Here is a 20724-nt window from a genome sequence, read left to right on the forward strand (position 1 = left end):
CAAATAGAAAGAAGAGAGATTCCACATGACCCACGTCACCAAGGAGCTCCATCGGGTGCATGCAAAATGATTTCCAAGCCTATATTATGTTCGATGAAAACTATGCTCCTATCTTGCGTCAAGATTAGCACTATCTCCAAACGGAACAAAACGAGCTTCCACTTGAGCCTTGTCACCTAGTGGTACCATCGGGAGCAACCAAAACGATCTCAGAGCCTATGGTACGTCTAGCGCAAACAATACACCTATCTTCCACCGACACTAACACTATCTCCAAAAGGAAAGAAGTGAGATTCCACATGACCCACGTCACCTAGGAGTTCCATTGGGTGCATCCAAAATGATTTCCTAGCCTATGGTATGTTCGACGCAAACCGTGCACCTATCTTCCGTCAAGATTAGCACTATCTCCAAACGTACTGAAATGAGCTTCCACTTGAGCCTCGTCACCTAGTGGTACCATTGGGTGCGACCAAAATGATTTCTGAGCCTATGTACGTCTTGTGCAAACCATGCACCAATCTTGCACGGACGCTAGCACTACCTCCGAACAGAAAGAAGGGAGATTGCACATGACCCACGTCACCAAGGAGCTCCATTGGGTGCATGCAAAATGATTTCTGAGCCTATGTTATGTTCGACGCAAACCGTGCATCTATCTTGCGTCAAGATTAGCACTATCTCTAAGCGGACCGAAACGAGCTTCCACTTGAGCCTTGTCACCTAGTGCACCAATCTTGCATGGACGCTAACTGATGTGAACCCGCTAGGGTTTGTTTCCGATCTTTCAATGAGAGGTGTGGGATAACTCGATTGATGGGTGGAGACGACATTCATGGCCTGACTACAGCCTTCCAAGCTGCACCTTAGCAACTGATACACCACCTCCAATGGCTGCCGCGATCTTGTGGAGCGCGTCACCCGACCACTAGAGCACTCGTCCTGCAAGCAATCGAAGAACTAGTAAGAACAAGTATAGCAAGTACTGAATTACTAGATGTAGATGAAAGTTTCAAACTCAATCTCAATTAAGGTGGGGTTCCGAAGACAAGAAGATGGGCGGCTGATCCAGCACGCGCGCTTACAAGCAAGTAGCGAGAGCTAAACTTGATCTAAACAAAACCTGACTTTCTTGATGGCGGCTAAAGAGTAAATGAAGGTGGAAGGACGACCAGGAGGGTGTTGGGGTCGTTCTCCAACCCTAGGATGCGTCCCTAATGGACCCAACTTGATACACGGCCCATTGGACCAAACTAAGGTGACGCAGCACCTTTGGACAGACAAGCTCTCGGTAGTAATTCAGTCATTGCGGCCGCCTCAAAATAGATATGGACTTGATTCTAGATCCATATGAAAATAGACTTCATAAGGATTCCATGAAGTACTTGAATGCCCCAATCCGAGTCCGTATGCGACCGTGGTGACCATCACAAGTTGGAGCTATCCTAGAGTCCGAATTCAGCCTCCGCGAATCCTTGTCCCTTTCGGTCCTCTCCCTGGTTCCTAACCAAAACAAGAGTGCACGCGTGTCCATGGTCTAAATATAATGGATAGGAACTCAAGAGTGAACTTACTTGATGATTAATGTGATAAGCACGGGCGCGAGTAATAGGACCAGAAACTGGTACTCGTGTCGGCGTGGATGTATCGTTGGTGTTGATGTCCTCATCATCCTCCCCTTCTTGCATTTGAGGCGTCCTCGACTCAAACTCGTCTTCTTCTTCCAAATATGGCTTCAAATCGTGTGGATTTAACCGTGACTTAGCCTTTTGACATGTTGTGCAACGAGCAACAAACCACTCCACATCTCTTCTCATCTTTGGCCAAAAGAAATGACCAGCAAGTATGTCCTCCGTTTTCTTAGCTCCAAAATGCCCCATCAAGCCACCTCCATGCGCTTCCTGCAGCAACAACAAACGAACAGAGCTAGCTGGAATGCATAGCTTGTTAGCTCTAAACACAAACCCATCACTAAAGATGAATTTGTTCCAACCTTTCCCATCTTTACAATGCAGCAACACATCTTTAAAATCAGCATCATTAACGTATTGGTCCTTAATTGTTTCTAATCCAAAGATTTTGTAATCAAGTTGATTCAGCAAGGTATATCTCCTAGACAAAGCATCAGCAATAATATTCTCTTTCCCTTTCTTGTGCTTAATAACATAAGGAAAAGATTCAATAAATTCAACCCACTTAGCATGTCTACGGTTCAATTTCCCTTGACTACGAATATGCTTCAAAGACTCATGATCAGAATGAATAATAAACTCTTTGGGCCACAAGTAATGCTGCCATGTTTCTAATGTGCGAACAAGAGCATACAATTCCTTATCATATGTAGAATAATTTAGAACAGGCCCGCTCAAATTTTTACTAAAATACGCAATAGGTTTGCCTTCTTGTAACAAAACACCACCCAGTCTAATTCCGCTAGCATCACATTCAAGCTCAAAAGTCTTATTAAAATTAGGAAGTTGGAGGAGAGGTGCATGTGTCAACTTATCTTTTAGCATATTGAAGGAGTTCTCTTGTACTTTGCCCCAACTAAAAGGCACTCCCTTCTTTGTAAGATCATTCAAAGGTGCAGCAATGGTACTGAAGTCCTTCACAAATCGGCGATAGAAACCAGCAAGTCCTAGGAAACTCCGCACTTGTGTGATAGTCTTTGGTACAGGCCATCCCTGTATAGCTTCTACCTTGGCTTGATCAACCTCAATTCCCTGTGGAGTCACAACATAGCCAAGAAAAGACACTCGATCGGTGCAAAAGGTGCACTTCTCAAGGTTACCAAATAAACATGCATCTCGTAAAGCATTAAAAACAGCACGTAAGTGATCAAGATGTTCATCCATAGATTTGCTGTAAATCAATATATCATCAAAGTAGACTACAACAAATTTTCCAATGAAAACACGTAGAACCTCATTCATTAACCTCATGAAGGTACTAGGTGCATTAGTTAACCCAAAAGGCATGACTAACCACTCATATAAACCAAATTTAGTTTTGAAAGCAGTTTTCCATTCATCTCCCAATTTCATACGAATCTGGTGGTACCCACTTCGCAAATCAACTTTGGAAAACACATTAGCACCACTCAGTTCATCAAGCATATCATCCAATCGTGGAATAGGGTGTCGATACCGAATGGTGATATTATTAATAGCTCTACAATCAACACACATACGCCATGTTCCATCTTTCTTAGGCACTAAAATGATAGGAACAGCACAAGGACTGAGGGACTCATGCACATAACCTTTGTCGAGTAGTTCTTGCACTTGTCGTTGAATTTCCTTCATTTCTTCCAGATTAGTCTTGTATGGCGCACGGTTTGGCAAAGATGCACCAGGAATAAGATCAATTTGGTGCTCAATCCCTCATATTGGTGGCACCCATGCTGGTATCTCACTTGGAAAAACATCTGAAAACTCCTGCAAAATGTTAGCAACAGCAGGGGGCAAAGAATGCTGCATATCGTGAACTGAAATCAAAGCACCCTTGCATACCAAAGCATAGGCAACAGAAGTGGAAGCAACCAATTCATTAATATCAGATTTAGTAGCAAGCAAGCAATGTCCTTTCAATCTTATCTCATCTTTGTTGCTACTAACAGATTTGACATTTTTATCGATCTCAGATTTAGTTTTCTTAGCTTTAGCAACATCATCACGCACAATAGCTTCAGGAGACATAGGGAGCAAAACAATTTTCTTATCATGGTGTATGAGAGAATACATATTTGATCTACCATGATGCATACAATCTGTATCAAATTGCCATGGTCTACCTAGCAGAATATGACAAGCTTCCATATGCACAACATCACAGTCAACAACATCATGATATGATCCAATAGCAAAAGGAATTCGTACCAATCTTGTTACCTTAACCTTACCACTATTGTTGAGCCATCGAATGTGATATGGATGTGGGTGCAGTTTGGTTGTAAGTGCAAGCTTCTCTACCATATCGCTGCTAGCCAAGTTGTTGCAGCTACCTCCATCAATTATCAAACGGCACGAACGCTCTTTAATGACACACTTGGTTTGGAACAGTGTATGCCACTGATTTTGCTCCACCTTCTCCATTTGTGCAGCACACGCTGCACAATGAGGCTCTCATAATGATCTGCATCCTCTGCTCCAATCTGCTCTTCTGGTTGTTCCTCACTTCCTACATGGTCAGCAGCAAGCAAAGCAAGTGTATCTTCTTCAAAATCACTAGCAGAGGAATACTCACCATCATCTTTGACGACCATAACACGCTTGCTTGGACAGTCACGCATCACATGTCCATATCCCTTGCACCGGTGACACTAAACGTCTCTTGTTCTACCTGTAGATGCCATGGATGAAGCACTCGCAGCAGGCTTCTGGGTCATCTTCGCCACTGAATTTATGGAAGTAGCACGAGGTTTGTCGCTGGATGTCGGCATAGGAGCATGTGTGGTTGAAGTAGTAGTCGTGCGGGGCTGCCATGAATTAGCTTTCCCTACAGAAATATTATTCTTGGCACTAGCACATCGCCCCTGCACTTCCCTTTCAGCTTTACAAGCAAGATGAAACAAACGGGTTACGTTAGTGTATTCTTTATAATCAAGGATGCCCCGGATTTCATGATTTAACCCACCCAAAAATCTTGCCATAGCAGGTTCCTCATCCTCATCTAAATTACAACACAACATACCCATTTGCAATTCTTGATAATATTCTTCTACACTTTTAGCACCCTGTCTCAGTTGTTGCAATTTATTTAACAAATCATGTGCATAGTAAGAAGGAACAAATCTAGCCCTCATGATTCGTTTCAAAGCATTCCAAGTTCATGGTATGTTATTAGGATTTTTCTTGCCATATTCTATCCACCAAACAGTAGCAAAATCAGTAAACTCACTAGTAGCAGCCCTAACACGTGTATTCTCAGGAAGTTCATGACATGCAAACTTTTGATCAACAACAATTTCCCAAGTAATGTATGCATCAGGATCATATTTACCATCAAAAGGAGGTATCTTAAATTTTATCTTACTGAAAGCATCATTATTATTGGGTACCTCACGTCGACGGTGACTACCCATACCTCTACGATTATGGCGTAGGTGACGCCGGTCACGAGTGTCATGAGCATCATGTTCAGTATCAGCAGTATAATCATCATCATAATTATCTTCGAATCGCTCTTCGTCCTTGTTGTCTTCATTATGCTGCTCTTTGTCTTTCATGTGGAAGTCATCAAAACGCTTTAGAAGAGCAGCAAGGCTTCTGTCCATACGGGCAACAGATGCCTCCAATCCTGTAAGCTTGGTGGTGGAGGCAAGTTGGGTGGCCTCCAGTTGCCCAATCTTGTCATTGGTCACCTGTAAATCTTGATCAAGTCCTTCTGTATGCTGCTGCACTTGCCTTGTAAAATGTTGAATGATGCCCTTGGTGCGAGGAGATTGTGGCCTCTTGTTAACATCCTCTGATCCTGACATGGTTTAAAAGACAAGGGCAACAAGAAAAACAGGTGAAGAAATAAAAGCCCTACAACTATTAGGATGTAGCTACTATAAGGCGCTCACTCTCAACCTGTTACAAAAGCTCTTACCAATTCTTACCTTGCTCAACAGGAGGGAACGACAACCAACAAGTCTACACCCATGGAATGAAGTGTATCGGTGCCGCAACCACAACACCTGTCAAGCTATAGTCGAAATATGTGGAGCTATAAGTGGGCTGAAGCAAGGAAGTACTAGCACCACGTTAGTCACAAAAGCAAGCTGAATAATCGTTCAACGGTGGTACTGTGCTCGTCCTAGCCTAGACCGTGCTAGAGACGTGAGCCTGGCCACAAATGAGGTCACAACACACCATCGGAAACAATGGAGAAACACAACGAACAACCCCCTTTTTTCTTTTTTTCTTTTTTTTCTTTTTTTTCTTTTTTTCCGGGGATCCTCAAAACTGATTATATAAACAAAAAGACTTCACAGGAGTCACACACCTCACAAACTTTTTCCGAAGGATAGGGGTATATGTAGGTCGTGGAGTGTTTGAGTATAAGTAGGACTACTGCTGCACAAAGATGTACTCAGATTCGGACTCACAATAGCAGTCAGGTAGCTGTCAATTCAGACTAAAAACCGATTCCAACTCGAACTCAACACCACGTGGGATTCGGTCTCCAACTCAGATTCCTACTCGGTCTTGAACACAAGGATGTATTCGGATTCAGCCAACAGAAGGTTTATATGTTAGCACACGGCTGTGACTAGAACATGACAAGAACTCAAAACTCTAAAGGACAAAAACTAAGACCAGCAACTCAACACAACCGATGTAGCCGATGACTCAACAAGCCCTAACTAAGCAGTGCTAGCAAAGGCTCAAAGGGTTTATAGGATCGTGGTAAAACTAATCTACTATATTTTTTTTGGCTTTTCTGGACTATAGAAAAAATTAGAACAACGAAGGATTGGAAGACTCTCACCGATAAACCTTGCTCTGATTACCAACTGATGTGAACCCACTAGGGTTTGTTTCTGATCTTTCGATGAGAGGTGTGGGATAACTCGATTGATGGGTGGAGACAACGTTCATAGCCCGACTACAGCCTTCTAAGTTGCGCCTTAGCAACCGATACACCACCTCCAATGGCTGCCGCGATCTTGTGGAGCGCGTCACCCAACCACTAGGGCACTCGTCCTGCAAGCAATCGAAGAACTAGCAAGAACAAGTATAGCAAGTACTGAATTACTAGATGTAGATGAAAGTTTCAAACTCAATCTCAATTAAGGTGGGGTTCTGAAGATAAGAAGACGGGCGGTTGATCTAGCACGCGCGCTTACAAGCAAGTAGCGAGAGCTAAACTTGATCTAAACAAAACCTGACTATTCTTGATGGCGGCTAAAGAGTATATGAAGGTGGAAGGACGACTAGGAGGGTGTTGGGGTCGTTCTCCAACCCTAGGACACGTCCCTAATGGACCCAACTTGATACACGGCCCATTGGACCAAACTAAGGTGACGCAGCACCTTTGGACAGACAAGCTCTCAGTAGTAATTTAGTCATTGCGGCCGCCCCAAAACAGATATGGACTTGATTCCAGATCCATATGAAAATAGACTTCATAAGGATTCCATGAAGTACTTGAACGCCCCAATCCAAGTCCGTATGCGACCGTGGTAACCATCACAAGTTGGAGCTGTCCTGGAGTCCGAATTCAGCCTCCGCGAATCCTTGTCCCTTTCGGTCCTCTCCCTGGTTCCTAACCAAAACAAGAGTGCACATGTGTCCATGGTCTAAATATGATGGACAGAAACTCAAGAGTGAACTTACTTGATGATTAATGTGACGAGCACGGGCGCGAGTAATAGGACCAGAAACTGGTACTCGTGTCGGCGTGGATGTATCGTTGGTGTTGATGTCCTCATCACTAACACTACCTCCAAACAGAAAGAAGAGAGATTCCACATGACCACGTCACCAAGGAGCTCCATTGGGTGCATGCAAAATGATTTCCAAGCCTATGTTACATTCGACGGAAACTGTGCACCTATCTTGCGTCAAGATTATCACTATCTCTAAAAGGAATGAAACGAGCTTCCACTTGAGCCTTGTCACCTAGTGGTACCATCGGTTGCGTCCAAAACGATCTCAGAGCCTAGGTACGTCTAGCGCAAACCATGCACCTATCTTGCACCGACACTAACACTATCTCCAAATGGAAAGAAGTGAGATTCCACATAACCCACGTCACCTAGGAGTTCCATTGGGTGCATCCAAAATGATTTCCTAGCCTATGGTACGTTCGACGCAAACCGTGCACCTATCTTGCGTCAAGATTAGCACTACCTCCAAACGTACCGAAATGAGCTTCCACTTGAGCCTCGTCACCTAGTGCTACCATCAGGTGCGACCAAAACAATTTCTAAGCGTATGGTACGTCTAGTGCAAACCATGCACCTTTCTTGCACTGACGCTAACACTACCTCCAAACAGAAAGAAGAGAGATTTCACATGACCCACATCACCAAGGAGCTCCATTAGGTGCATGCAAAATGATTTCCAAGCCTATGTTACATCCGACGGAAACTGTGCACCTATCTTGCATCAAGATTAGCACTATCTCCAAACATACCAAAATGAGCTTCCACTTGAGCATTGTCACCTTGTGGTACCATCGGCTGTGACCAAAACGATTTCTGAGCCTATGGTACATCTAGGGCAAACCATGCACCTATCTTGCACCGACACTAACACTACCTCCAAACCGAAAGAAGTGAGATTCCACATAACCCACGTCACCTAGGAGTTGAGCTCCATCGGGTGCATGCAAAAAGATTTCCGAGCCTATGTAACGTTCGACGCAAACTGTGCACCTATCTTGCATCAAGATTAGCACTATCTCTAAGCGGGCCGAAACGAGCTTCCACTTGAGCCTTGTCACCTAGTGGTACCACCGGTTGCGTCCAAAACGATCTCAGAGCCTTTGGTACGTCTAGCGCAAACCATGCACCTATCTTGCACCGACACTAACACTGTCTCCAAACCGAAAGAAGTGAGATTCCACATAACCCACGTCACCTAGAAATTCCATTAGGTGCATCCAAAATGATTTCCTAGCCTATGGTACGTTCGACGCCAACCGTGCACCGATCTTGTGTTAAGATTAGCACAATCGCCAAACGTACTGAAATGAGCTTCCACTTGAGCATCATCACCTTGTGGTACCATCGCGTGCGACCAAAACAATTTCTGAGCCTATGGTACATCTAGTGCAAACCATGCACCAATCTTGCACCGACGCTAACACTACCTCCAAATAGAAAAGAAGAGAGATTCCACAAGACCCACGTCACTAAGGAGCTCCATCAGGTGCATGCAAAATGATTTATGAGCCAATGTTAAGCTCGACGCAAACCGTGCACCTATCTTGCGTCAAGATTAGCACTATCTCTAAACGAACCGAAAGGAGCTTCCACTAGAGCCTCGTCATCTAGTGGTACCATCGGTTGCGTCCAAAATGATCTCAGAGCCTATGGTACATCTAGCGCAAACCATACACCTATCTTCCACCGACACTAACACTGTCTCCAAAAGGAAAGAAGTGAGATTCCACATGACCCACGTCACCTTGGAGTTCCATTGGGTGCATCCAAAATGATTTCCTAGCCTATGGTTTGTTCGATGCAAACCGTGCACCTATCTTGAGTCAAGATTAACACTATCTCCAAACATACTGAAATGAGCTTCCACTTGAGCCTCGTCACCTAGTGGTACCATCGGCTGCGACCAAAACGATCTTAGAGCCTATGGTACGTCTAGTGCAAACCATGCACCTATCTTGCACCGATGCTAACACTACCTCCAAACAGAAAGAAGAGAGATTCCACATGACCACGTCACCAAGGAGCTCCATCGGGTGCATGCAAAACGATTTCCAAGCCTATGTTACGTTCAACGCAAACTGTGCACCTATCTTGCGTCAAGAATAGCACTATCTCTAAATGGAATGAAATGAGCTTCCACTTGAGCCTTGTCACCTAACGGTACCATCGGTTGCGTCCAAAATGATCTCAGAGCCTATGGTACTGTAGCGCAAACCACGCACCTATCTTGCACCGACACTAACACTGTCTCCAAACGGAAAAGAAGTGAGGTTCCACATAACCCACGTTGCCTAGGAGTTCCATTGGGTGCATCCAAAATGATTTCCTAGCCTATGGTACGTTCGACGCAAACCATGCACCTATCTTGCATTAAGATTAGCACTATCTCCAAACGTACCGAAATGAGCTTCCACTTGAGCATCGTCACCTTGTGGTACCATCGGGTGCGACCAAAACGATTTCTGAGCCTATGGTACGTCTAGTGCAAACCATGCACCGATACTAACACTGTCTCCAAACCGAAAGAAGAGAGATTCCACATGACCCAAGTCACCAAGGAGGTCCATTGGGTGCATCCAAAATGATTTCCTAGCCTATGGTACATTCGACGCTAACCGTGCACCAATCTTGCGTCAAGATAAGCACTATCTCCAAACATATCGAAATGAGCTTCCACTTGAGCATCGTCACCTAGTTATACCATCGGGTGCGACCAAAATGACTTCTGAGCCAATGGTACATCTAGTGCAAACCATGCACCTATCTAGCACCGACGCTAACACTACCTCCAAACAGAAGGAAGAGAGATTCCACATGACCCACATCACCAAGTAGCTCCATTGAGTGCATGCAAAATGATTTCCGAGCCTATGTTACGTTCGATGTAAACCGTGCACCTATCTTGCGTCAAGATTAGCACTATCTCTAAGCGGACCGAAACAAGCTTCCACTTGAGCCTTGTCACCTAGTGGTACCACCGGTTGCGTCCGAAACGATCTCAGAGCCTTTGGTACGTCTAGCGCAAACCATGCACCTATCTTGCACCGACACTAACACTACCTCCAAACCAAAAGAAATGAGATTCCACATAACCCACGTCACCTAGGAGTTGAGCTCCATCGGGTGCATGCAAAATGATTTCCGAGCCTATGTAACGTTCGACGCAAACCGTGCACCTATCTTGCATCAAGATTAGCACTATCTCTAAGCGGGCCGAAACGAGCTTCCACTTGAGCCTTGTCACCTAGTGGTACCACCGGTTGTGTCCAAAACGATCTCAGAGCCTTTGGTACGTCTAGCACAAACCATGCACCTATCTTGCACCGACACTAACACTGTCTCCAAACCAAAAGAAGTGAGATTCCACAAAACCCACGTCACCTAGAAATTCCATTAGGTGCATCCAAAATGATTTCCTAGCCTATGGTACGTTCGACGCCAACCGTGCACCGATCTTGTGTTAAGATTAGCACAATCGCCAAACATACTGAAATGAGCTTCCACTTGAGCATCGTCACCTTGTGGTACCATCGAGTGCGACCAAAACGATTTCTGAGCCTATGGTACATCTAGTGCAAACCATGCACCTATCTTGCACCGACGCTAACACTACCTCCAAACAGAAAAGAAGAGAGATTCCACATGACCCACGTCACTAAGGAGCTCCATCGGGTGCATGCAAAATGATTTATGAGTCAATGTTAAGCTCGACGCAAACCGTGCACCTATCTTGCGTCAAGATTAGCACTATCTCTAAATAGACCGAAAGGAGCTTCCACTAGAGCCTCGTCACGTAGTGGTACCATCGGTTGCGTCCAAAATGATCTCAGAGCCTATGGTACGTCTAGCGCAAACCATACACCTATCTTCCACCAACACTAACACTGTCTCCAAAAGGAAAGAAGTGAGATTCCACATGACCCACGTCACCTTGGAGTTCCATTGGGTGCATCCAAAATGATTTCCTAGCCTATGGTATGTTCGATGCAAATCGTGCACCTATCTTATGTCAAGATTAGCACTATCTCCAAACGTACTGAAATGAGCTTCCACTTGAGCCTCGTCACCTAGTGGTACCATCGGGTGCGACCAAAACGATCTCAGAGCCTATGGTATGTCTAGTGCAAACCATGCACCTATCTAGCACCGATGCTAACACTACCTCCAAATAGAAAGAAGAGAGATTCCACATGACCACGTCACTAAGGAGCTCCATCGGGTGCATGCAAAATGATTTCCAAGCCTATGTTACGTTCGACGCAAACTGTGCACCTATCTTGTGTCAAGATTAGCACTATCTCTAAACGGAATGAAATGAGCTTCCACTTGAGCCTTGTCACCTAGTGGTACCATCGGTTGCGTCCAAAATGATCTCAGAGCCTATGGTACGTCTAGCGCAAACCACGCACCTATCTAGCACCGACACTAACACTGTCTCCAAACGGAAAAGAAGTGAGGTTCCACATAACCCACGTCGCCTAGGAGTTCCATTGGGTGCATCCAAAATGATTTCCTAGCCTATGGTACGTTCGACGCAAACGATGCACCTATCTTGCATTAAGATTAGCACTATCTCCAAACGTACCGAAATGAGCTTCCACTTGAGCATCGTCACCTTGTGGTACCATCGGGTGCGACCAAAACGATTTCTGAGCCTATGGTACGTCTAGTGCAAACCATGCACCGATACTAACACTGTCTCCAAACCGAAAGAAGAGAGATTCCACATGACCCAAGTCACCAAGGAGGTCCATTGGGTGCATCCAAAATGATTTCCTAGCCTATGGTACGTTCGATGCTAACCGTGCACCAATCTTGCGTCAAGATAAGCACTATCTCCAAACATATCGAAATGAGCTTCCACTTGAGCACCGTCACCTAGTGGTACCATCGGGTGCGACCAAAATGACTTCTGAGCCTATGGTACATCTAGTGCAAACCATGCACCTATCTAGCACTGACGCTAACACTACCTCCAAACAGAAAGAAGAGAGATTCCACATGACCCACATCACCAAGGAGCTCCATCGAGTGCATGCAAAATGATTTCCGAGCCTATGTTACGTTCGACGCAAACCATGCACCTATCTTGCGTCAAGATTAGCACTATCTCTAAGCGGACCGAAACAAGCTTCCACTTGAGCCTTGTCACCTAGTGGTACCACCGGTTGCGTCCAAAACAATCTCAGAGCCTTTGGTACGTCTAGCGCAAACCATGCACCTATCTTGCACCGACACTAACACTGTCTCCAAACCGAAAGAAGTGAGATTCCACATAACCCACTTCACCTAGGAGTTCCATTGGGTGCATCCAAAATGATTTCCTAGCCTATGGTATGTTCCACACCAACCGTGCACCAATCTTGTGTTAAGATTAGCACTATCGGCAAACGTACCAAAATGAGCTTGCACTTGAGCCTCGTCACCTAGTGGTACCATCTGGTGCGCCAAAACGATTTCTGAGCCTATGGTACGTCTAGTGCAAACCATGCACCTATCTTGCACCGACGCTAACACTCCCCCCAAACAGAAAGAAGAGAGATTCCACATGACCCACGTCGCCAAGGAGGTCCATCGGGTGCTTGCAGAATGATTTTTGAGCTAATGTTACACTCGACGCAAACCGTGCACCTATCTTGCATCAAGATTAGCACTATCTCTAAACGGACCGAAATGATCTTCCACTTGAGCCTCGTCACCTTGTGGTACCATCGGTTTTGTCCAAAATGATCTCAGAGCCTATGGTACGTCTAGCGCAAACCACACACCTATCTTCCACCGACACTAACACTGTCTCTGAAAGGAAAGAAGTGAGATTCCACATGACCCACATCACCCAGGATTTCCATTGGGTGCATCTAAAATGATTTCCTAGCCTATGGTATGTTCGACGCAAACCGTGCAGCTATCTTGCGTCAAGATTAGCACTATCTCCCAACGTACCGAAATGAGCATCCTCTTGAGCCTCGTCACCTAGTGGTACTATCGGGTGTGACCAAAATGATTTCTGAGCCTATGGTACGTCTTGTGCAAACCATGCAACTATCTTGCACCAACGCTAACACTACCTCCAAACGGAAAGAAGAAAGATTCCATATGACCCACGTCACCAAGGAGGTCCATTGGGTGCATCAAAAATGATTTCCTAGCCTATGGTATGTTCGACGCTAACCGTGCACCTATCTTGCATCAAGATTAGAACTATCTCCAAACGTATCGAAATGAGCTTCCACTTGAGCATCATCACCTAGTGGTACCATCGGGTGAGACCAAAATGACTTCTGAGCCTATGGTCCATCTAGTGCAAACCATGCACCTATCTAGCACCGACGCTAACACTGATGGGACAAGGGGTTGTTCCTGATCTTTTGGTGAGTGTGGATAAACTCGATTTGGGGTGGATTCGACGTTGGCTGTCCGACTACAACGACCACAAGGTTGCTGCGCCTTAGCAACAGGTACACCGGCTCCGATTGTGATGTTCTTGCCGTGCCAAGAACACCATGAACCTGCAAGCAACCGAGAACAAGCAAGAACAAGATGAACAAGCAAATAACTCACGGATTTAAGCCAAAGGCCGAATCTGAATCACAAGTTGGGGTCTTGAAACAAGCAAATCGGGTGGTCTAGTCGACACACGCGTTTACAAGGAAGAAGCAGCAGCTATCTTGCATCTAAACAAAACCCAACCTCATTCTGATGGCTGCTGGCTCTATTTATAAGGAGGAGAGCACAAGGGGGAGTGGGAAACCCTAATCTAGGCGTCCCTCAATGGGCTGTAGGTCTGTGCGTCCTTTGGCTTGCTGCGCACAGATTCGGTAGATTCTGATAGTGGGGTTGGACCCATGTGAAAGAGGACGACGCGCTCTTTCCAACAAGTCAAAAACCAGCTTCATTGGATCTCGTATCAAGGAGTTATGGTACTTTTGATGGAGTGTTTCCTGCTGTCTCGAGATGAGCTGAGCGCCCCATTAATGATGATTCCCACTTGTTCGGCTGCTCCATCCTCATCATGGGGTCTAAACATGAGGCAATGGGGTCTTGACCAACATTCCTAAGAATAAGACAATCATCACCATGATTTAGTAGCATCCAATTCTGAGACGAGTTTGTATGAACATCGAGGAACGACTTTACCTGATAATTAAGTTGTTGTGCTCGAGCTCTTGTCATCGGACCTTGTTGTGCAGCAGGTGTGGTTGTATCAATGGAAGGGATGTCCTCATCATCCTCCCCTTCTTGCATTTGAGTCGTCCTCGACTCTAGTTCATCCTCTTCTCCCAAATATGGTTTCAAATCTGCAATGTTAAAAGTGGGGCTAACCCCAAAAGCTGCAGGTAGCTCAAGTTTGTACGCATTATCATTAATCCTTTCTAACACTTTAAAAGGACCATCGGCTCTAGGCAGCAACTTAGACTTTCGCAAATCAGGGAACCTATCTTTTCTCAAATGGAGCCAAACTAGATCACCAGGTTCAAAAATGACATGTTTCTTCCCTTTGCTACCAGCTAGTTTATACTTTGCGTTCATGCACTCTATTTTCTCTTTAGTGGTTTCATGCAATTTTAAGATCAGTTCAGCACGTTGTTTAGCATCAAAGTTCACTCGCTCCGAGGTCGGAAGAGGTAACAAATCAATAGGAGCACGTGGCACAAACCCATAAACAATCTCAAAAGGGCTTTTCTTAGTGGTAGAATGCTGTGAACGATTATAAGCAAACTCAACATGAGGCAAGCACTCTTCCCACATTTTTATGTTCTTTTTCAAAACAGCCCTAAGCAAAGTAGATAATGTTCTATTGACAACCTCAGTTTGTCCATCAGTTTGGGGATGACAAGTAGTGGAAAATAAAAGCTTAGTCCCTAGCTTAGCCTACAAAGTTCTCCAAAAATGACTAAGAAATTTTGCATCCCGATCAGAAACAATGGTGTTAGGCACACCGTGCAATCGAACAATCTCACGAAAGAACAAATCAGCAACATGTGTAGCATCATCGCTCTTATGACATGGTATGAAATGTGCCATTTTAGAAAATCTGTCCACAACAACAAACACACTATCCCTCCCCTTCTTTGTTCTAGGCAGTCCTAAAACAAAGTCCATTGAAATATCTTCCCACGGTGCACTTGGAACAGGAAGAGGCATGTATAAACCATGAGGATTAAGGTGTGACTTAGCTTTCTGGCATGTTGTGCAGCGAGCAACGAACCTCTCCACGTCTCTCCTCATCTTGGGCCAAAAGAAATGACCAGCAAGGATGTCCTCTGTCTTTTTCACACCAAAATGTCCCATGAGTCCTCCTCCATGCGCTTCCTGCAACAATAACAAACGCACAGAGCTAGCTGGAATGCATAGCTTGTTAGCTCTAAAGACAAACCCATCGGTAAGGATGAATCTGTTCCATGTTTTCCCCTCTTGGCAATTCAGCAATACATCTTTGAAATCATTGTCATGTGCATATTGTTCCTTAATAGTTTCCAAACCAAAGATTTTAAAGTCAAGTTGTGAAAGCATGGTGTAACGTCTAGACAAAGCATCAGCAATTATATTTTCCTTCCCCTTTTTGTGTTTGATGACATAAGGAAAGGACTCGATGAATTCAACCCACTTGGCATGTCTACGGTTCAGTTTTGCTTGACTACGGATGTGTTTCAAAGATTCATGATCAGAATGTATGACAAACTCTTTGGGCCACAAATAATGCTGCCATGTTTCCAAAGTCCGAACTAGAGCAAGCAATTCCTTATCATAAGTAGAATAGTTCAAACTAGGGCCACTCAACTTTTCACTGAAATACGCCACAGGTTTCCCCTCTTGTAACAGCACACCACCCAACCCAATTCCACTAGCATCACATTCAAGCTCAAAGGTTTTGTTGAAATCAGGAAGTTGGAGTAAAGGTGCATGAGTTAACTTATCTTTGAGCGTGTTGAAAGCATCCTGTTGGGTTGCAGCCCAAGTGAAGGTTGCACCCTTCTTGGTGAGTTCATGCAGCGGGGCTGCAATGGTGCTGAAGTCCTTCACAAATCGACGGTAGAAACTAGCAAGTCCTAGAAAACTCCGCACTTGTGTGACCGTGCAGGGAACAGGCCAGCTGTGTATGGCCTCAACCTTGGCTTGATCAACTTCGATTCCCTGCGGTGTCACAACATATCCAAGAAAAGAAACTCGATCTGTGCAAAAGGTGCACTTCTCAAGATTGCCAAACAAGTGTGCATCCCGTAGAGCATTGAAAACGGCACGCAAATGATCAAGATGTTCCTCTAATGATCTACTATATATCAAGATGTCATCAAAGTATACCACCACGAATCTGCCAATAAAAGAGCGTAAAACCTCGTTCATTAATCTCATGAAAGTGCTGGGTGCATTAGTCAATCCAAAGGGCATGACAAGCCATTCATATAAACCAAACTTAGTTTTAAACGCTGTTTTCCATTCATCTCCTAGCTTCATACGAATCTGGTGGTAACCACTACGCAAATCAATTTTAGAGAACACAATTGAGCCACTCAATTCATCAAGCATATCATCTAACCTAGGAATAGGATGACGATATCTGATTGTGATGTTGTTTATCGCTCTACAATCAACACACATGCGCCATGATCCATCCTTCTTAGGAACTAAAAGCACGGGAACGGCACAAGGGCTAAGAGACTCACGCACATAACCTTTGTTGAGCAATTCTTGTACTTGTCTCTGAATCTCTTTTGTCTCATCCGGGTTGGTCCTATACGGCGCACGATTAGGCAAGGAAGCCCCAGGGATGAGGTCAATCTGGTGTTCAATCCCTCGAATTGGTGGCAGCCCCGGTGGTACCTCCTTTGGAAAAACATCGGCATACTCCTGCAAAAGATTAGTGACAGCAGGAGGCAAAGAAATAGATGTATCTTCGAGTGAAAATAAAGTTTCTTTGCAAACCAAAGCATAGCAAACAGTAGTACTAGCATCAATCTCATCCAAATCAGATTTGGTGGCAAAGTAACAAGAGCCTTTCAGCTTGATCTCATTTTTATTATGATGAACAGATTTGCTAGACTTCTTCTTATGTTTCTCAAGTTCATTAGCGACAATCTGATTTTCACTAGCAACAGCCTGATTCTTAAGTTTGCTAGCTCTAGCAAGTTCATCTCTTAGAATAGCCTCAGGGGACATGGGGTGCAACACAATCTTCTTGTCATTATGCACAAAAGAGTATTGATTTGTTTTACCAAAGTGCAAGGAATCTTTATCAAACTGCCATGGTCTACCTAACAACATAGAGCATGCTTGCATAGGCACAACATCGCAGTCAATGGAATCATGATAAGAACCAATGGCAAACTCTACCCTTACCAATCGTGTTACCTTCACCTTGCCGCTGCTGTTAAGCCACTGAATGTAGTAAGGCTGCGGGTGTGGTTTTGTGCTCAACAAAAGCTTCTTCACCATTTCAGCACTTGCCAAGTTGTTGCAGCTTCCTCCATCTATGATCACACGGCAAGAGCGTTCCTTGATCACACACTTGGTTTGAAACAAAGTGTGGCGCTGATTTTGCTCAGCCCTCTCCATTTGGGCACTTAGCACCCGCTGCACCACGAGGCTCTCATAGTGCTCAGCAGCTTCAGCCCTAATGTGCTCTTCGTCTTGTTGGAAATCATCTCCTTCCGCTACATTGTTAGCAGCAAGCAAAGCATATGTTTCTTCATCAAAATCACTAGCAGAGGAATACCCACCATCAGCTCGCACAACCATCACACGTGTGCTTGGGCAGTCCTTGCGTACGTGGCCATATCCTTTGCAGCGTAGGCACTGAATATCCCTTGTTCTCCCCGTGGATACCACCGAGGATGAACTCTTGGCAGATGTAGCCGTTGCTCCTCTAGTTGGTTCACTTGGGCATGGTACAGAATTTGTTGTAGAGGAGCGTGGCTTGATGGTCGAGGAAGATTGTGGGGGTGCACGCGTTGACGGTGCAGCAGCATTGGAGGGTGTCCACGGGCTAGCACGACCTGCAGGAATGTTAGCCCTCATGCTAGCTCGTCGTCCCTGCACTTCTCGTTCAGCTTTACAAGCAAGGTGAAATAAACGATTGACAGAATTATATTCCTTATAAGCTAGAATATCCTGAATCTCCCGGTTCAGCCCACCCATAAATCTAGCTATGGCACCATCCTCATTTTCCTCTAGCCTGCAACGAAGCATACCCATTTGTAGCTCTTGATAGTATTCTTCTACAGATTTGGATCCTTGCCTCAATTGTTGCAACTTATGTAAAAGATCACGGGAATAATAAGAAGGAACAAATCTGGCCCGCATGACCCGTTTCAAAGCATCCCAAGTTGGTGTGTTATTTGTGTTCTTACGATGGTATTCAGACCACCAAACAGAGGCAAAGTCAGTAAACTCACTAGTTGCAGCCCTAACACGTTTGTCCTCAGGGAAATCATGGCAAGTAAATTTCTGATCAACAGCTAATTCCCAACTAAGGTACATATCAGGATTATACCTCCCATCAAAAGCAGGTATGGTGAATTTAATCTTGCCAAATGAGTCATCGGCACGTACCTCTTGCCGTGGTCGGCGAGGACCTGTCTCATGGCGGCGGCGATGTTGTTCGATGCGTCGATGACCATTCAGCTCCTCATCAAGCTCAGTGTCCGCTGCATATTCTTCTTCATCATGACCAGCAGCACTGCCCATGGTGTTGTTGTTGTTGTGATTGCGTCGTTCGAAACCATCACAGCGATTCTGTTCCATCCTCTCCAATCGCTCCAAGACACCTACAAGAGATGTATTAACAGAACCAAGAGTGCCTTCCAAGGAAGCCAACTTGGTGTTGGTCTCAATCTGAGCCGTCTCCAATTGACCAAGGCGCTCATTGGTGACACGAACATCCTCATCAAGGTGTTCAGCATGGAGCCTCACTTTGCGTTCAAAGTGTTGCAGCAAGGCTTTTGATCGAGGTGATTGTGGAGGGGTCCTTTCACCTTCTCCTGCCATGGTTAGTATGTAGCAAGGGAATCACAAGAAAATATGTCCTACCAACTAACTGAATTAGGTGGCAACAATTTTCATTCTCTCAGCATGTGCAACCGAGTTCTTACAAGTCCTTACCTTGCTATGCAGATGGTGTTGGCGACGACAAGAACAACACAAGTAGTAGCAAGTAGAACCCTGTGACGTTGTAGATAATTTGTGGAGCTGTAGGTGGCTTAAAAAAAATCAAGGTACAGCTGGAACCACGTTAGTCAATGCAAGTTGAATAAGTGTTCAAAGATAGTACCGTGCTGGTCCTAGGCTAACCCGTGCTAGAGACGCGAGCCTAGACACAAATGTTGTCACCGGACAGTAGCAAACAATGGAAATGATGAGAGTAAATAGCATCAACTTAACCCTTCTTTTTTTTCTTTCTTTCTTTCTTTCCTCCTTTTCCTTTCTTTTTCTTTTCTATTTTCTTTTTCTTTTCTTTTCTTTTCTTTTCTTTTCTTTTCTTTTCTTTTCGACAAGTAGCACAAACTGAACTTTTGCAATATGATTATAACAAGAATGCAGCAAGTAGCATAGACTTTCTTTTACTAGGGATAAGGATTGCAACAAGTAGTACAAATATGCAATTTGAACTCTCTTATTTTCAGAACTGAGTGTACTCAGATTTGCACCAAAACGACAGGTGCATAAGGTAGTGTTTGTGTAGGCACGGCTGAAGGTGATGGTGGTGAGGGTTTCAGCGAAAAGGTCGAGAAAAACAGCGGTGCTTTTGCTGCTGGTTGTGGTGGTATTGGTGGAGATTGCAGCGGCTGAAGTGGGGGGAAAGGCAACAACGGATTGTGTGGTGACTGAAACGTGACAAGAACTCGAAACTCTAAAGGATTAGAACCTAAGAACCAGCACTTGACACCACGATGTAAACCACAAACTCAACAAGCAAAGAACTAAGCAGATCAGCAAGGCTCAAACTTGTGTTTGGAATTTCAGTTCTATCCTATTTTTATATTTCTGGACTATAGGTAAAGTAATGAACGGTAAATCACTCACCAAAGAACCTTGCTCTGATTACCACATGATGGGACAAGGGGTTGTTCCTGATCTTTTGGTGAGTGTGGATAAACTCGATTTGGGGTGGATTCGACGTTGGCTGTCCGACTACAACGACCACAAGGTTGCTGCGCCTTAGCAACAGGTACACCGGCTCCGATTGTGATGTTCTTGCCGTGCCAAGAACACCATGAACCTGCAAGCAACCGAGAACAAGCAAGAACAAGATGAACAAGCAAATAACTCACGGATTTAAGCCAAAGGCCGAATCTGAATCACAAGTTGGGGTCTTGAAACAAGCAAATCGGGTGGTCTAGTCGACACACGCG

General features: G+C 44.8%; 1 protein-coding gene across 1 annotated transcript; it reads right to left on the reverse strand.

Annotated features, from left to right (window-relative positions):
• Positions 1 to 3383: 3383 nt before the first annotated feature.
• LOC136491730 (uncharacterized) lies at positions 3384 to 18993 on the reverse strand. The gene is made up of 4 exons (XM_066487980.1): positions 18926 to 18993; positions 18746 to 18842; positions 15809 to 18682; positions 3384 to 3437 (listed from the first exon to the last, which is right to left on the reverse strand). The coding sequence occupies exons 1-4, from the start codon at positions 18991 to 18993 to the stop codon at positions 3384 to 3386; spliced, it is 3093 nt and encodes a 1030-aa protein (XP_066344077.1).
• Between the last annotated feature and the right edge of the window lie 1731 nt (positions 18994 to 20724).

The sequence above is a fragment of the Miscanthus floridulus genome, chromosome 11 (genome assembly GCF_019320115.1).
Source record: "Miscanthus floridulus cultivar M001 chromosome 11, ASM1932011v1, whole genome shotgun sequence".
NCBI classification, from domain to species: Eukaryota; Viridiplantae; Streptophyta; class Magnoliopsida; order Poales; family Poaceae; genus Miscanthus; species Miscanthus floridulus.